Below are 15,045 nucleotides of genomic sequence, written 5' to 3'. Positions count from 1 at the left end.
AGAGGGTTCCCCTGAGGTATAAATAAAGCCCGTATAGAGACAGAGTTGCTGTATACAAAGGTAAAATTGTTGTATGGTGTAAAACATGTATAGAGTTCTGGGGAGAAGTAGCTAGTGCCAATGGGCCCCAGTAGCTAAGGCATTGGGTAGAGAGCCTCTGGTAGCCCAATCCGTGACAAATGTGTTCAAGTATGCTTAATTGTGTTCAGTATGCAGTTACAAGGTTCATTGATCCCACATGTATATTACATCAAAACAAAGGAGCATGTATGGACATTTTCACAAAGTGCTGCATGGACTCATCCCCATCTTTGTAAAATATTCAGACCTGTGAAGGACATTCAACAATAATGCCCCAGGAACTGTCATCATCAGGCCCCAGTGGCCAATTCTAGTCATCCGCCCTCCAGGACTTGGCGCCGTGAACGGCTGTGTTTAAGAGGGGTAGTTTGTGGTGGCCCAGTATGGGAGTTGTGCCCCCGTACTCTTGCTGCCCTGTCAGGCAGCCTCCTTACAGTGTCCCCTGGGCCCCCTGACACCTGTCCCCTTATGTACATATTGTTTTCCATGTGTTATGTTATACTGTATAATGCTTATAAAGTGTTATTACTTTAAGAGAGGTTAACATGTGATCACCAGTTGTCATATGAGTTGTCATGTGAGTGTAACCCAGGAGGTATAAGTGACCATGTGACTTAAGGGTGACCTATGGTACCCCACCAGAGTCTCCCCTATAAAATTCCTGGGAGGAGTCTCTTCTCTTTCTTTCTGCTGAGTTGCAGTGCAGTCAAGTCCTAGAATGTGTCTGGAGTCTATAGGAGGCCTCAAGTCAGTCCAGCAGCCACAGTTCTACAAGTAAGCTACAAGCACAGCATTGTCAGTCTCAAGTCAAGTCAGTCAAAGTCATCTATTGTCAAGTCAGAGTGGCCTGCACTAAAATTGTCCAAATCTACTGCAAGTCCCAGCAAGCCCTTAAGGTCTCTGAAGTCACTGGTCACCTCCGTGGGCCTGGCTGAACTGTATAGACTGTACCATCTGTCACTCAGTAAAGCTACCATTGTCTGTAACTTGGCATCAGAATCATTATTGCCCCTGTGCCTAGCCCAGGATCCAGTGGAATACCTTCGGGTGGTATTGAGGATAAACTACGCCCTGGCTTCACGGATACAAGGGGTTAATGCAATTTGCCCCTAGGGTAATTCCATCTGCCCGCATCTCACACTCTCTACCACATGCCTACGTGGCATGTCTGCTGCGCTACCTCACACCGGCCCCTGCTCTCTTAACCCCTTAACGACGCAGGACGTATATTTACGTCCTGCGCCGGCTCCCGCGATATGAAGCGGGATCGCGCCGCGATCCCGCATCATATCGCGTCGGTCCCGGCGCTAATCAACGGCCGGGACCCGCGGCTAATACCACACATCGCCGATCGCGGCGATGTGCGGTATTAACCCTTTAGAAGCGGCGGTCAAAGCTGACCGCCGCTTCTAAAGTGAAAGTGAAAGTGACCCGGCTGCTCAGTCGGGCTGTTCGGGACCGCCGCGGTGAAATCGCGGCGTCCCGAACAGCTGATCGGACACCGGGAGGGCTCTTACCTGCCTCCCCGGTGTCCGATCGACGAATGACTGCTCCGTGCCTGAGATCCAGGCAGGAGCAGTCAAGCGCCGATAATGCTGATCACAGGCGTGTTAATGCACGCCAGTGATCAGCATTAGAGATCAGTGTGTGCAGTGTTATAGGTCCCTATGGGACCTATAACACTGCAAAAAAAATGTAAAAAAAAAGTGTTAATAAAGGTCATTTAACCCCTTCCCTAATAAAAGTTTGAATCACCCCCCTTTTCCCATAAAAAAAATAAAACAGTGTAAAAAAAATAAAAAATAAACATATGTGGTATCGCCGCGTGCGTAAATGTCCGAACTATAAAAATATATCATTAATTAAGCCGTACGGTCAATGGCGTACGCGCAAAAAAATTCCAAAGTCCAAAAAAGCGTATTTTGGTCACTTTTTATATCATTAAAAAATGAATAAAAGTGATCAAAAAGTCCGATCAAAACAAAAATCATACCGATAAAAACTTCAGATCACGGCGCAAAAAATGAGTCCTCATACCACCCCATACGTGGAAAAATAAAAAAGTTATAGGGGTCAGAAGATGACATTTTGAAACGTATAAATTTTCCTGCATGTAGTTATCATTTTTTCCAGAAGTGCGACAAAATCAAACCTATATAAGTAGGGTATAATTTTAACCGTATGGACCTACAGAATAATGATAAGGTGTAATTTTTACCGAAATATGCACTGCGTAGAAACGAAAGCCCCCAAAAGTTACAAAATGGCGTTTTTTTTTCGATTTTGTCGCACAATGATTTTTTTTTCCGTTTCGCTGTGCATTTTTGGGTAAAATGACTAATGTCACTGCAAAGTAGAATTGGCGACGCAAAAAATAAGCCATAATATGGATTTTTAGGTGGAAAATTGAAAGGGTTATGATTTTTAAAAGGTAAGGAGGAAAAAACGAAAGTGCAAAAACGGAAAAACCCTGAGTCCTTAAGGGGTTAAAGAGGCAGCAGTCCCGGCGGAGATATTTCGGCCTCTGCAAAAAATGACTGGGACCGGAGTGAGGTAAGCCATAAGGAGCCCCTTACTGAAGTACTAGCTGCCCCCCCCCCCCCCACCTGATGGCGGCCCTGGTTGATAATGACAGAGCAAATATCAGACCTAAACCCCATACTTCTATTTCTGTCTTCTGCACTAACCTTTTTATTTGAATGTATTATTTAGGGACAACGTATGGTTATGATTTTGAAGAAAGATACAATGAGCTTGGTGGATCCTTTAGATCACAGTTTAATACACTCTCAACCCATCATCAACATTCGAGTATGGGGTGTTGGCTGCAATAATGGAAGGTATAAAAGTTATTGTTCTTTACAAGTAACTCTATTCTGATATAGAGAAAGCTGAATTGATATAGAAATGAGTTAATTTGACACAATTTCAGATACAATTATCCAATTGATAAATAGATAGATATATTTTGTTTTAGGCTTTAAGAGCTTTATGTTATGCAAAGCTGGTGTCTGCTTATGTGGGGGGTCAATAGGCCCACTCCAGAGTATTGAGATGCAGCTGCAACCTCTCCACCCCCTATAGTTCTATCCTGGCTTGTGAGCTTTAAGGGCACCTATCGGCTTTTCTGACATGTCTCTATTAGTGTTGAGCGGCATAGGCCATATTCGAATTCGCGAATATTCGCGAATATATGGACGAATATTCGTCATATATTCGCAAATATTCGCATATTCGTTATATTCTCGTTTTATTTTCGCGTATGCGAAAATACGCGCATGCGAAAATTTTCATAAGTGGAAATTCGCATATGCGAAAATTAGCATATGCTAATTTTCGCATATGTGAATTTTCACACGCCAGTCTCACACAGTAGTATTACAGCCTTCTTTACACCACACAAGCTGGAAGCAGAGAGGGGTGATCACTGTGATGTGTACTGTGAAGAAAAAAAAACAACAAAAAAACGAATATTCGTAATTACGAATATATGGCGCTATATTCGCGAAATTCGCGAATTCGCGAATATACGATATTCGCGAATAATATTCGAATTGCGAATATTCGCGAGCAACACTAGTCTCTATATAGTTAATGCTTCCCAAATAAAATAACAATTCTGGAATATATTTTGTTTGGAATTCTGCATTGTACCATTCTTTTGTTTTTCATCTTCAAAATGTATGAATAAATTGTCAGCTTGGTAATACGAGCAGAATAAAAAAAAAAAAAGAGCTGCTGCTGTATCCCCGCCGGACCTACGCCACACCCGTCATTTCAATGAGCCGAGCTAAGTGCATTTTTGCACTATATAATTTTTTGTTGCCAGACTGAAACTGCAGCGGACCACGTTTTTCAATCCAGCCAAAAGCTGTTACAGTCCAAAAATATAAACGGGTGGGGTGAAGCCGGGCAGGCCTGGGTGGATACGGCAGCAGACAATTTTCAAATTCTCCTGCCTGATCCAGCTGTCATACCCCTAAATCGTCATGTGAATGCAGCCTCAGACTATACCCTAGTGACAAAAGGAATGGTTAAAATCTACCTTAAAGGAAAACTGTCAACCAGGTTCACCCACACTAAACCCAATACACAGGGTTATAGTGTGGGTAAACAGATTTCTGACGAGGGGTCACTTACTTATTTTGGTCCACCCGCTGCCTAGAAATTTTCTTGTAAAGTTCCTGTATTTTATCCATGACTAGCGCTTTGAAGGCGTTGCCCCCACCGGCTGGCCGCCTCTGCCTCCCGAGTGAAGGTCCTAAGCCCACCGCCGCTATTAGCATATTCATTATCTTCAACTCCTAGTGATGTAGAGTCAAAGGTCACGTGAGCGCAGCGCTCTGTTTGCAGAGCGCATGTGCCAGAAAATTTCAAACAGCTCTGACGTCCTGATGACTGTGTATGGAGAGCGCTTTGCTGTATGAAATCTTACGGCGCATGCGCTCTTCAGTGACAGCGCTGCGCTCATGTGACCTGTGATTCGACATCACTAGGACATGGAGTTGAAGATAATGAATATACTAATAGCGGGGGCAGGCTCAGGACCTTCACTCGGGAGGCAGAGGCAGCCAGCCGGTGGGGGCAACACCTTCAAAGCGCTAGTCATGGATAAAATACAGGAAATTTACAAGCAAATATCTTGGCAGCCAGTGGACCAAAATTTCAGCTGAGCTTTTAGCGGAAAGCCAATAACGGTGTGTACAGATGCAGGGAAAGTCTAGGAAGTTGGGTACACTGTAAGCCCAATTCCTTAATTTCCAGGAGCAGTAACAGAGGAGGCAAAAGAATAAGTTCTGGTAAAAGATATTTCAACATTGTTATTTCATGGGGGATGCAAGTATTTACTAAAATAAATGTCAGGAGCGATGATAGTTTTTACTTATAAGGGTGGCACAGCTCATATATCGTTAAAGTAATAGCTGTCAGATATGTATTAACACTTAGGCTGGAACTCCACTGAGGTTTTTTTTTTTGCAAAAACGCTTTCAAAAACGCCAATTTTCCCGCATTGCGTTTTTTCAGTGAAAAAACTCAGCGTCCAGATGTTAGCTGCAAGTCAATGGTAAACTGCAAAATGCCAGATTCACTTGGCGTTTTTCAGTTTGGCGTTTTAAAAAAAAAATCCTTTTGGCGTTTTTCAGCAATTTCGGGCTCAGAGGCTGGATTTTCAAAACGCCTGCCAAAACCTAGTTTGGCGTTTTTTTTGCCCTGAAATCGTGGCGTTTTCCTCCCGTAGAAGTCTATGGGAGAGCAAAAACACGAAGAAAAACGCCATGTTGGTTTGAAATTTTGCGTTTTTGCAGGCGGTTTTTATTCTTTTTTGGACTTTAGCAATCCCAAAAAATTATGGAGATACCTTTTTTATTAAAATTTCATAGGGTACCATAAAAAAAATTAATAAAAAAGATACAGTAGTGATGGAAAAAATTGTACCTAACGAAATGTATCTTTTTTATTACAAAATGTTTATTAATTTTTAAACAGGGATCAATTTATGTGAGCGAGTAAAGCACTAAAAATGTAGCCGACAATAATAAAAATGTAGTGTGTTTTTCACTTTATTTTTTTTTTTACATTTTTTAGGTAGTACTACTCCCAGCATGGAATACACTGTTCCATTATGGGAGTAGTAGTTACCTGTACTTATTGACAGATTGCCCGTTGCGATCCTCTTGTATAATGTATAGATGCGGCGGCCGCTCTTCTCTGGTCCCCTGCACTGACGTATATATACACATATTCATATTTCCCGCAGAGAGCTGTGATTGGTCAGATGGTTCCAGCCAATCACAGCTCTCTGTGAGAAATCAGAATGTGTATATATACGGCCGTGCAGGGGACCATAGGAGAGCGGCCGCTGCATCCATACATTATACAGGAGCATCACCGCGGGTGTCAGGAGTGATACCCGCAGTGATCTTTCATTAACTACAAGTACTACTACTCCCAACATGGAGTACACTCTGCTCCATGCTGGGAGCTGTAGTACCTGCATTAATAGACAGATCGCAGCGGGTGTCAGAAGTTACACTCGCTGCGATCTGTCTATTAATGCAGGTACTACAGCTCCCAGCATGGAGCAGAGTGTGCTCCATGTTGGGAGTAGTAGTGCCTGCTAAAGGACACATCACAGCGGGTGTCACTACTGACACCCGCTGTGACCATCCCGTCTATAGCAGAGATGCAGAGCGGCTGTATACAGCGCTTGCATCCCTGCTCTACACTATACTCCGGGCCGGCCACTCATTCATTCATATTTTCCTCAGAGATGTGATTGGCTGAAACCATCCGGCCAATCACAGCTCTGGGTGGAAAATATGAATGGCCAGTGATGTGAATAGAGCAGAGATGTGAGCGCCGTATACAGCCACATCACTGTTATATTATGGACGATCGCATAGGGTGTCAGACTGAAACCCGGGGCGATATGTCTATAGTACAGGTACTACTACTCTCATCATGGAACAGTTTTGTCCCATGCTGGGAGTAGTAGTACTACATAAAAAATTTGAAGAAAAAAAAAAGTTAAACACACACACACTTTATAAAAAAATGTATGAAAATTTTGTTATAAAAAAATAAACATTTAGTTAAATACATTTTTACATCCCTACTGCATCGTTTTTTTTTTTTTTTTTTTTTTTGGTACCCAGCTATTTTGTAAAAAAAAAAAAAGCAAAAGGGTACAAAAACGACAAATTCCACACAAAGGTAAAAATGCCAGAAAAAACATCAAAACGCAGGGAAAAACTGTGGACGTTTTTCTGACATTTTTCTGGCGTTTTTATGCCACAAAAATCGCATGGCAAAAATCTCAGTGGAGTCCTAGCCCTAAGCTGGATGTTAATTTAAAGTTTATAAAAAGTTGTTGTTTTTTTTTCTTTTTATCTTGTCATGTCTTTACCTCCGAATCATGAAGGGACAGGTAAGCTGCCTCTTAACATAATCTATTTACATTGTGTATGACCAATATCGTATTCCTGTATGATCCTATAATAGTAAAAGTTGTCCAAGAAAATAGCTTCCATACATTTTGTTATTTATTTAAACAATTGCTGATACAAAGCCCATGGGCATAAAAGGTAGTAAAGAGGGCATAGTATACACCCCTTTGTAGCATACTTGTTATGAACATAGTAACCAAAATAATCAGAATGGGTATAAATGGCTGTACTTACAGAATTTATACAGTAGTTACGTTAGTCAACAAACAAACAAAAATCCATAAACAAAGAACACACGGAAAGGGGTAACGTTGTATAAGCAAACTCCATCTGTGTACTATGACTGTCGAGTGAGGTGTACAAGAATGGTTTAGACTGGGGCTATGACACAATCTGGTGAGGTCATCATGCATTCAGTCTATGTCCACCAGGTAAAGACATATTGAGGCTTATTATCCTTCTGTGTGATTATATTAAAGGGGTACTCTGGTGAAAACCTTTTCTCTTTTAAATCAACTGGTGGCAGAAAGTTAAACATATTTATTTGTAAATTACTTCTTGTAAAAAAATCTTAATCCTTCCTGTACTTATTAGCTGCTGAATACTACAGAGGAAATTCTTTTCTTTTTGGAATGCTCTCTGATGACATCACGATTCTCTCTGCTGATGTTATTATCATAATAATAATAACAATGCTTTATTTATTGTTGTCCTTAGTGGGATTTGAACCCAAGTCCCCAGCACTGCAAGGCAGCAGTGCTAACCACTGAGCCACCATGCTGCCCTTGGCATACATCCGCTATGCATCTGCTATGCATGGTTGCTAAAATGGACAGAGATGTCAGCAGAGAGCACTGTGCTCGTGATGTCATCAGTGTTCCAAAAAGAAAGGAATTTCCTCTGTAGCATTCAGCAGCTAATAAGTACTGGAAGGATTAATATTTTTTAATAGAAGTAATTTACAAATCTGTTTAACTTTCTGCCACCAGTTGATTTAAAAGAAAAAAGGTTTTCAACGGAGTACCCCTTTATCACCTCAAGTGCATTAATAAATATTTTTGCTTGGGCAGCAGTGGATGTACTGTATTCTGCTACTGTAAGAGAGACCTATATCTACAGTATAGATCCACTCTCAAGGGCTAACTCATGGCAATATTAATGTAACAAAGTTTAAACTGGCAGTGTTTTGTACTTGGTCATGAGACTGTGATACTCTCAACAATGGCATATATAGTATGTTCATAGGGGTTAAAGGGGTACTCCGGTAGAATTTTTTTTTTCTTAATCAACTGGTGCCAGAAAGTTAAACAGATTTGTAAATTACTTCTATTAAAAAATCTTAATCCTTCCAGTACTTATCAGCTGCTGAATACTACAGAGGAAATGATTTTCTTTTTGGAACACAGTGCTCTCTGCTGAAATCACGAGCACAGTGCTCTCTGCTGACATCTCTGTCCATTTTAGGAACTGTCCAGAGCAGCATATGTTTGCTATGCGGATTTTCTCCTACTCTGGACAGTTCTTAAAATGGACAGAGATGTCAGCAGAGAGCACTGTGCTCGTAATTCAGCAGACAGCTCTGTGTTCCAAAAAGAAAAGAATTTCCTCTGTAGTATTCAGCAGCTAATAAGTACTGGAAGGATTAAGATTTTTCTATAGAAGTAATTTACAAATCTGTTTAACTTTCTGGCACCAGTTGATTTTAAAAAAAAAAAAGTTTTCCACCGGAGTATCCCTTTAAGTTGTTTTCCTGGAATTTTTCATTTATGGCTTATCCTCAGAATAGGCCATCAATGTCTGCCCTGTGAGGGTTGGACAACCAGAACACCTGCCAATCAGCTGTGCCTAGTGCCACTACTACAAAGCCTGTGATACCTAGTGGACAGAGCTGGAAAGAGTAGGCTCCTTATATTGTGTTGTGGACGTGTTGCAGCTCAGCACCAATTCACTTCAGTGTGAGCTGAGCTGCAGTAGCCAAGAATGACCCCCACAGGATATACTGGGTCTTCTGCATCTGCTTCTTTTTACAATGTATGTGTGCCCTGCAGTTGTGGCAAACAGATGATTGGTGAATGGCTTATTCTGAAGTATAACTACTCCTACTAATTTGTTGCCAAATTGTATACATTACTCCAAATATTATTAGAATTAATCCCTAGATTGAAGACCCAACGATTTTTGTAATATCATTTTTTTTAAATAAGGCAATCCAGAATCTACATGAACCTTTTCAACAAATTAACCATCACAGCATCCTCTGGTAGATCCATAGCCTTACTACTACTACTACTACTACTACAAAAAAAAAAAAGTTTAAAGTGTCTTAGAGACAAGGCTGCTATGACCCTACCAATCACTAGAAAGAGTGGAGAGAAGCACTCAGCTGAGCGCTTCTCTGTCTCACTTCTATTAAATCCATCTCCTGCATCTCTAAGCACTTTTCCCTGCTTGATCTAGTGATCAGTGCGGGTCTCTCCACTCAGACCTCAACCAATCAAAAAAAGTCATGTCTCAAAAGTTTTTTTTTGTTTTTTTTTTTTAAACGATAATAAAACTTTATATGCTTTTCTATTTACTAACTTAATAACCTTAAAGGGGTACTCCAGTGCTTAAACATCTTATCCCCTATCCAAAGGATAGGGGATAAGATGCCTGATCGCGGCATCACGCCCCCTCCCGTAGGCTTGCATTGAGGGGCGGAGCGTGACGTCACACGCCGCCCACCCTGTGGTCGACCAAAATCAGACCCGGAGCGAACACGCTCCGGGCACTGATTACAAACGTGGTGCAGCGTGCATGATCCCGGGGGGTCCTTTGGATAGGGGATAAGATGTTTAAGCACCGGAGTACCCCTTTAAAGGAGAACTCCAGAATAGAAAAATTGTCCTCCATACTGCAGTAAAAAAATAAATAGATACATACCTTACTTCGCTCCCCCAGTGCCTCTGGTAACCCACTCCGGTCTCCGCCGCGATCCTCTTCCTGGTTGCCGGTGGTCGGTGAGTCATACTGCAGGTGCCGGGGCACCCATCAAACGTCACACTGCTGCTCAGACTATCGCCTGTTGAGTCGGGACTTCGCTGCGGCCGGTGATTGGCTGAGTGCAGTATGACTTGCCGACCACCGGCAACCAGGAAGAGGATCACGGCGGAGACCGGAGTGGGTTACCAGAGGCACCGGGGGAGCGAAGTAAGGTATGTATATATTTATTTTTTTACTGCCGGCAGTATGGAGGACAATTTTTCTATTCTGGAGTTCTCCTTTAAGTACCCATACAGTTGTTTATTTGCACCACTTTGACTAGGTCCTGTTTATACACGCCTAAGACTGTCTTGCCACGCTCTCATCAAGGGCATCTAGGTTCCTTTTCATTTCTCTGCTCAGCTGCTACCTGGCACTGGTTGTTAAACTCTAAGGTTTCTGACAATAATACAAAATCCACTTTGTCCGCATTACCCAGTGTTTACCCTTAGATATCAATTGCAAAATTAGTTTTCTCCCCCCAAATAATAACACCATCATTCACCAGTACTGGAGGAAAGCATTTACCATTGATGCCAGTGCATACAGAGGAGCTGCTGGTCTGCCCTCATGCCAAGATTTCTCCAGCTATGGAAAGTTTATCCTTTTCTTCTGTTTCATCTTCTGGGTCATCAGTAGGAGCCACATAAACAACAAACAAGTGATACCCAAGGGCAACTGCTATGAGCTCATTCATGACACAAATGCTAAAGGCTTTAAGCAGGGGCAGACAGCCCTCCCTCCCCTACAAGTCTCCTTTCAGCTTTCTACATGTAAAATTGCATCCAAGCTTCTTACTGTATTCATGAATTAAGCTAAATTAGAGTTATATAAACATGAAAATTAAACAGTATGTCGAAATAAATGTTTTATGTAGCATATCTGCATAGCTGTTGCCTTTGAGAGCATCCCGGAAGAATATCCATTCTTGAATCCCTTGTCCATATAGATGATTTCCACACTCTACGATAGCAAAGAAAATGGAAGCATGCATTCAATATAACGAATTCATAGGCAGCAATTCATCAACCCAGAGTAAATACAACCTTACCAATTAAGTCCTGTAATCCTGGAAATCCTACTATACCTTTTGTGCTCTTCAAGCCCTTTCTGTAGTCTCACGTACACAAGTACAGTTTTCAGTACATTGCAAGGCGAACGGTAAGTAGTGCAGTATGTTTAGGCCTCCTAGGGGGAACCAAAAATGTAGTAAAATAAATAAAACACATCACAAAAATCCCTAAATAAAAAAGCATATTATCACATTGACAGAATTTCTAATATTTGGTCACTTTGCATCTCAGAAAAATATTGAATAAGAAGTGATCTATCCAAAAAAGGAACCAATAAATACTACAGATTACCGTGTTAAAAAAACCTTCACATATAAAAATAAATAAATAATAGAATACAGCAATGTAAAGATTTTTATTTTTACATTAAATGTTATAGTAAAATGAAGGATGCTCTTAAAAAGTACAATTATCCCTCACACTGCTCGGTGCACTTTGTATAGAGCTTTGTACATGACCAGCAATAGGTACACATCAATGGTTAAGAGGGCATTATAGAGTGCACAGAAACTCTGTAGGTGGAGCAGAGACATCTGTCATAATTCTGACAGGAGTCCCCTGATCCACTTATGAAACAGTAAGCCAGTAATGCAAAAGCATTCCTGGTTTACTTTCCATAGATTTCCTGGGCTGGCCACACAATCTTGCAATCTTTCTGCTCCTCAGAAAGAGCCCTGTTTCCAACCAGATACAGTGTTAGCCAGTGATGCATAAAGCATTAAAGGGGTACTCCGCCCCTAGACATCTTATCCCCAATCCAAAGGATAGAGGATAAGATGTAAGATCGCCGCAGTGCCGCTGCTGGAGACACCGGGGATCGCCGCTGCGGCACCCCGCCATCGTTACTGCACAGAGCGTAATGACGGGCGATACAGGGGCCGGAGCAGCGTGACGTCATGGCTCCGTCCCTCATGACATCACGGCCCATCCCTTTAATGCAAGTCTATGGCAGGGGGCGTGACGACCACCACGCCCCCTCCCATAGACTTGTATTGACGGGGGCGGGCCGTGACATCACGAGGGGCGCCGCCGTGACATAACGATGCTCCGGCCCCTGTATTGCCCATCATTACGTGCAGAGCGATCTCGCTTTGCGCAGTAATGATAGCGGGGTGCTGCAGAAGCGATCCCCGGGGTCCCCAGCAGCGGGACCCTGGCGATCTGACATCTTATCACCTCTACTTTGGATAGGGGATAAGATGTCTAGGGGCGGAGTACCCCTTTAAAGGGGTTGTCCAGGAAAAAACTTTTTTCTATATATGAACCTCTTAATCCTTTCAGTACTTATGAGCTTCTGAAGTTGAGTTGTTCTTTTCTGTCTAAGTGCTCTCTGATGACACGTGTCTCGGGAACCACCCAGTTTAGAAGAGGTTTGCTATGGGGATTTTCTTCTAAACTGGGCAGTTCCTGAGACATGTGTCATCAGAGAGCACAAGAAAAGAACAACTCAACTTCAGAAGCTCATAAGTACTGAAAGGATTAAGATTTTTAATAGAAGTAATTTACAGATCTGTTTAACTTTCCGGAGCCAGTTGATATATATATATAAAAAAAAGTTTTTTTTTTCCTGGAATACCCCTTTAACAGCTTACTTTTTAGTGGCAACACAGCTTCCCTGGGTCAGGGAAGCAAATCCTCATACGTAGCAAATCTCTCCTGCTCTGGACAGTTTCTGATACGGACAGAGGTGTCAGTAGAGAGCACTGTGATCAGACTGAAAAGAACTCCAGAAAGAAATACAACTTCCTCTGCAGCATACAGCAGCTGATAAGTACTGGAAGGATTAAGATTTTTAAATAGAAGTCATTTACAAATCTGTTTAACTTTCTGGAACCAGTTGATTTAAAAAAAGAGTGTTTTTCACCGGAGTACCCCTTTAAGAAGCAAAGAGGGAGAGAAGGTCTTGTGTTAAAAGAGAGATTGTCCCTCTAAAAAAGAAACACATGAGAGGTATGCACAGTGACCATACAGTATTTAAGTATTTACAAATCTGTAGCATGCTCAATTTTCTGTGTAAAAAATGGCGCAAACTTATGTATCATCCATTAATCTTCTGAAGATTTTACCTGGACAAACAGCAAATTCGTGATAAGTGAATTTAGCCTAATATTTCAAGCTCCTACAACATAATTATGTACTCTTCTAATACTGTTATACTGTAAATATTATTACTCTATGATATAATATGTGTTGTTTTAGGGACTTTGCATTTGTGGCTAATGACAAAGACACTTGCATGCTGAAGTGTCACGTGTTCCGTTGTGATGTCCCAGCCAAGGCCATTGCCAGTGCCCTCCATGACATGTGCTCCAAGGTATACAGTTATTCTTATCATTCATGTTGTCACCTTTTCTGAAGCATTAATATGTTGTGAGACTGGTGCCATTTAATGGTAATGCCCAGAATACATAAATTTCCTTCAAAATTGTAAAACCTTTAATTTATGTACAATTATATTATAATTAGGAGTGACTAAAAAATCACACACACATAAGAGCCCCATGCATGTAGTATCTAGAGCAGTACACAGCCCCTTTATTAGAGAGTCATTTTGTTGGATTGCATATAAGTCTGGACTACATTTGAGAAGAGAGAAGAGGACCCTTTGGACCTGAAGAAGATGACTGGACCCTCGAAATGCGTCCTTAGCAAAAATAAATTGTTTATTATTTTACTGTCTGCCAGTACTTCGGTCCTTATTATTAGTTCTAGCCAGGAGTACTGAAAGACGTCCAATCTTCCTGAAGATTTCCCGTGGATTTGCTGATGCAACCGAGGGTACCCAAGGGTCTACTTCTCTCTTCTGCCTTTACCGCCTCAGTGACCCTCTGCAGGTATGCCATGGTATCAGGGCCAGATTAAGACTGCCTGGAAGACGGAGCACTTCATTATGCTGCCCCCGCCTCCTTTCCCGTGTTTTCCCCTGCTCATCATTCCCCCCCCCCCTCCTGCTCATCATCCCCCCTACTCATCATTCCCCGCCTGCTCATCATTCTCCCCCCCCTGCTCATCATTCTCCCCCCTGCTCATCATTAACCCCCCCTGCTCATCATTCTCCCCCCTGCTCATCATTCTCCCCCCTGCTCATCATTCTCCCCCCTGCTCATCATTCTCCCCCCCTGCTCATCATTCTCCCCCCCTGCTCATCATTCTCCCCCCTGCTCATCATTCTCCTCCCCTGCTCATCATTCTCCCCCCTGCTCATCATTCTCCTCCCCTGCTCATCATTCTCCCCCCTGCTCATCATTCTCCCCCCTGCTCATCATCCCCCCCCTTGCTCATCATTCCCCCCTGCTCATCATTACCCCCCTGCTCATCATTACCCCCTGCTCATTATTACCCCCCTGCTCATTATTACCCCCCTGCTCATCATTACCCCCCTGCTCATCATTACCCCCCTGCTCATCATTACCCCCTGCTCATTATTAACCCCCCCTGCTCATTATTACCCCCCTGCTCATTATCACCCCCCTGCTCATCATTACCCCCCTGCTCATCATTACCCCCCTGCTCATCATTACCCCCCCTGCTCATTATTACCCCCTGCTCATCATTAAGCCCCCCTACTCATCATTAACCCCCCCCTGCTCATCATTAACCTCCCTGCTCATCATTAACCCCCCCCTGCTCATCATTAACCCCCCTGCTCATCATTAACCCCCCTGCTTATCATTAACCCCCCCTGCTCATCATTCCCCCCCTGTCAATCATTCCCCCCATCATTGCTCCCCCCTCTTCCTCCTTTTATTATTTTTCATATTCCCCTACCTGGCCGCGCTCGGCAGGCTCAGGTGATGCGTCGGGTCTTGTGGGCTGTGATGAGTTACGTCTCCTGCGGCCCCTCTGCACGGCGTCAGGGACGTCACTCGTCATTTCCTGCAGCGCTGGGGTGTAATGAAGAAAACTGTGCCCTGCAGGAAATG

At 42.8% G+C, this 15,045-nt stretch overlaps 1 protein-coding gene across 1 annotated transcript in view; it reads left to right on the top strand.

Moving 5' to 3' along the window:
- APBB3 (amyloid beta precursor protein binding family B member 3) overlaps window positions 1-15,045 on the top strand; it is a 129,621-nt gene that overhangs the window by 65,623 nt on the left and 48,953 nt on the right. The window contains exons 6-7 of the mRNA XM_056516707.1: window positions 2,794-2,921; window positions 13,322-13,436. Of these exons, the coding sequence (XP_056372682.1) occupies window positions 2,794-2,921; window positions 13,322-13,436 (243 nt within the window). The remainder of the gene's footprint in view (window positions 1-2,793; window positions 2,922-13,321; window positions 13,437-15,045) is intronic.

The sequence above is a fragment of the Hyla sarda genome, chromosome 4 (assembly GCF_029499605.1).
Source record: "Hyla sarda isolate aHylSar1 chromosome 4, aHylSar1.hap1, whole genome shotgun sequence".
Lineage (NCBI taxonomy): Eukaryota > Metazoa > Chordata > Amphibia > Anura > Hylidae > Hyla > Hyla sarda.
This window is presented reverse-complemented; position numbering and strand designations above follow the sequence as displayed.